This window comes from Salvia hispanica, chromosome 1, assembly GCF_029641045.1.
Source record: "Salvia hispanica isolate PSC_SH4W2 chromosome 1, Shi_PSC_v1, whole genome shotgun sequence".
Classification (NCBI taxonomy): Eukaryota; Viridiplantae; Streptophyta; class Magnoliopsida; order Lamiales; family Lamiaceae; genus Salvia; species Salvia hispanica.
In genome coordinates this window covers 7,526,868-7,529,364 of record NC_142692.1, presented here as the reverse complement: position 1 = coordinate 7,529,364, position 2,497 = coordinate 7,526,868, and the positions used below count along the sequence as shown (strand labels likewise).

The 2,497-nt window shown below is 32.1% G+C and overlaps 1 protein-coding gene across 1 annotated transcript; it reads right to left on the bottom strand.

Annotated features, from left to right (window-relative positions):
• Window positions 1-723: 723 nt before the first annotated feature.
• On the bottom strand, window positions 724-1,496 carry LOC125221357 (uncharacterized). Its single transcript, XM_048123477.2, has one exon. The coding sequence runs from the start codon at window positions 1,470-1,472 to the stop codon at window positions 900-902; it is 573 nt and encodes a 190-aa protein (XP_047979434.2). The 5' UTR covers window positions 1,473-1,496; the 3' UTR covers window positions 724-899.
• Between the last annotated feature and the right edge of the window lie 1,001 nt (window positions 1,497-2,497).

Here is a 2,497-nt window from a genome sequence, read left to right as displayed (position 1 = left end):
TCAACTTTAATTTAATTAAAAATTGACTGATCGATCTTGTTATTACACTGATTTTAAAAGTCATGTTATAAACTAGACAATGCGTAAAAATGATATTGTTATATTGAATTAATCTTCAATATAGTATTCCTTAATTGCTTTGAATATTCAATATGATGGGTGTAGAAGGTTTACAAGTGGATTTGAACTAATGAGAGGTGAATATTTCTTCTTTTTGATCGTGTGACAAATTTCACCCTGCTTTCGAGAATTGAATCAAGTACTCCCGTATATTTAAAAGGTTTTCATCGGCAACTAAAAACAATGTGCTATAAAAATTGTAACACCCGTACATTTAATTTATGGGTAATTAATCGTACTTTTCATGAAAGTTACATAATAGTACGATTAATTACCTATAAATTAAATGTACGGGTGTTACAATTTTTATGGGTAACTTTCATGAAAAAAAAATCCCTAATATGTAACTTTCATGAAAAAAAATCCCTGAAAATAACATCCATGCATGCCTTTTAACAGCCGTTATGTAATTATCTAGGAACCGTCATCTATATATAGTTCGAGAATAAAATTCCAAGTTACATTTATGCTTAGTAAATTCATCTAAATTAACTAGGAACCCTCATATAAATTACATCGATGGTCCTTATTTAATAGGAGTAGTAGGATAAAATTATTTTTATATGAGCCAGACCCTATAATACTAAGTAACTAGAAAAAAGATGACATGAAATTATATTTATTCAGGAATATGATCATGCATGAAAAACATTACAATAACAACAGCTCACACAAAAGAAACACACCATGCAACAACACTACATTACATATGAAATAAAAAGTGTCCCTTATTTTCACAAAACATATTAAGTAAAATTCCAATGTATCTCCCTCACTGCCTAGTAGTGAGGCGGCGGTGGGGACTTGTACTTGTAAACTGGTGGTGGTGGCGGAGGGGATTTGTATTTGTAAACCGGTGGTGGCGGTGGTGGAGGGGACTTGTATTTGTAAACTGGTGGTGGTGGTGGTGGAGGGGACTTGTAAACGTATGGTTTCTTAGGAGGTGGTGGAGGAGGACGTGATTTGTACTCATAGTGCTTCTTTGGTGGTGGTGGAGGTGGTGGTGATTTGTATTCGTATTGCTTCTTAGGAGGCGGTGGAGGTGGTGGTGATTTGTACTCGTAGTGTTTTTTAGGAGGCGGTGGTGGAGGAGGTGATTTGTATACGTAGGGTTTCTTGGGAGGTGGCGGTGGAGGAGGTGATTTGTAGTAGTAGGGTTTCTTTGGCGGTGGTGGAGGTGGTGGTGATTTGTAGACGTAGGGTTTCTTTGGAGGCGGGGGCGAGTATTTCTTCACCGGTGGCGGTGGAGAAGCATACTTATAATCATCGGCTGTGGTTTGGGAAGGGAAGCTAATTAGAGACACTAATACCACTAAAAGAGTGGTGATTAGTGAGGCCATTCTCTTCTCCATTTTTAATTTGGTTGTAATGAAATTTAACTTAGATTTCACCTCTTTAAATAGATTTAGATTTCACCTCTTTAACTCAAGCCTACGTCAATAAATTGCCTACATAACATACATTTTTCAACATTTGGAAAAAAGTACTACTACATATTTTAATATTAATCGGTGTGGAATGACTTAGTATACAAATTAAACAGGGAAACATTAATTCTATGGGTTTTTTTCTCACACGCATCAAAATCAACCGGCAACTTTGTCAACAATTAGCAATAATTGGAAATCTTGGGGTAGATCTTGATTAATTTAGGCTGATGTTTTTTTTTTTTACAGTTTAGAATTGTTCAAACGTCTTTTTAAATCAAGTAATTTGTTATGCAGGAAAAAAAAACATAATAATTGAAATTATGCTAATCGTGAACTATTCATAAAATTTAGTGGTATTTTATTTTGTTAAGTTTCTCTTGATATGAAGTAAATTATATATTCTTCGTTAATAACACTCCAATAATTTCTTGTTTGATCATTTTTGAATCAAAGCACGTAATATATCAACAACCAAGATATATAGTTGGTATTTGACAAAATAAGTAATATGAGTATTAAAACATAAGTTAAATATCGATTTGTTTACGTTGCGCATAGGTAACAAAATAAGCTTGGATTTAGAATTGATAAAAAACAACACAGAAAGAAAAAACTCACAAACTTTAGTAATTAATCATATAAAATCAATTAAACTAAGTAAGTACGTACATATGAACTTGAATTGATCATAATATTATAAATAACAAAACTAATTAACTGTAGTTATCCTACTTGCCAGTTTTATAGTGTCGTCCACTTTCAAAATTGCTGGTAGTTGACAGAATAAGTAATAGGAGTATTAAAACTTAAATTTTAAATATTAAATTGTTTGCGTTGTGTAGGTAATATATTAAGTTTGGATTTTAGAATTCGATAAAGAATAAAATTTGAATAAAAAACTCAACAAACTTGATTAATTATCATAAATTCAGTAAAACTAATTTTTG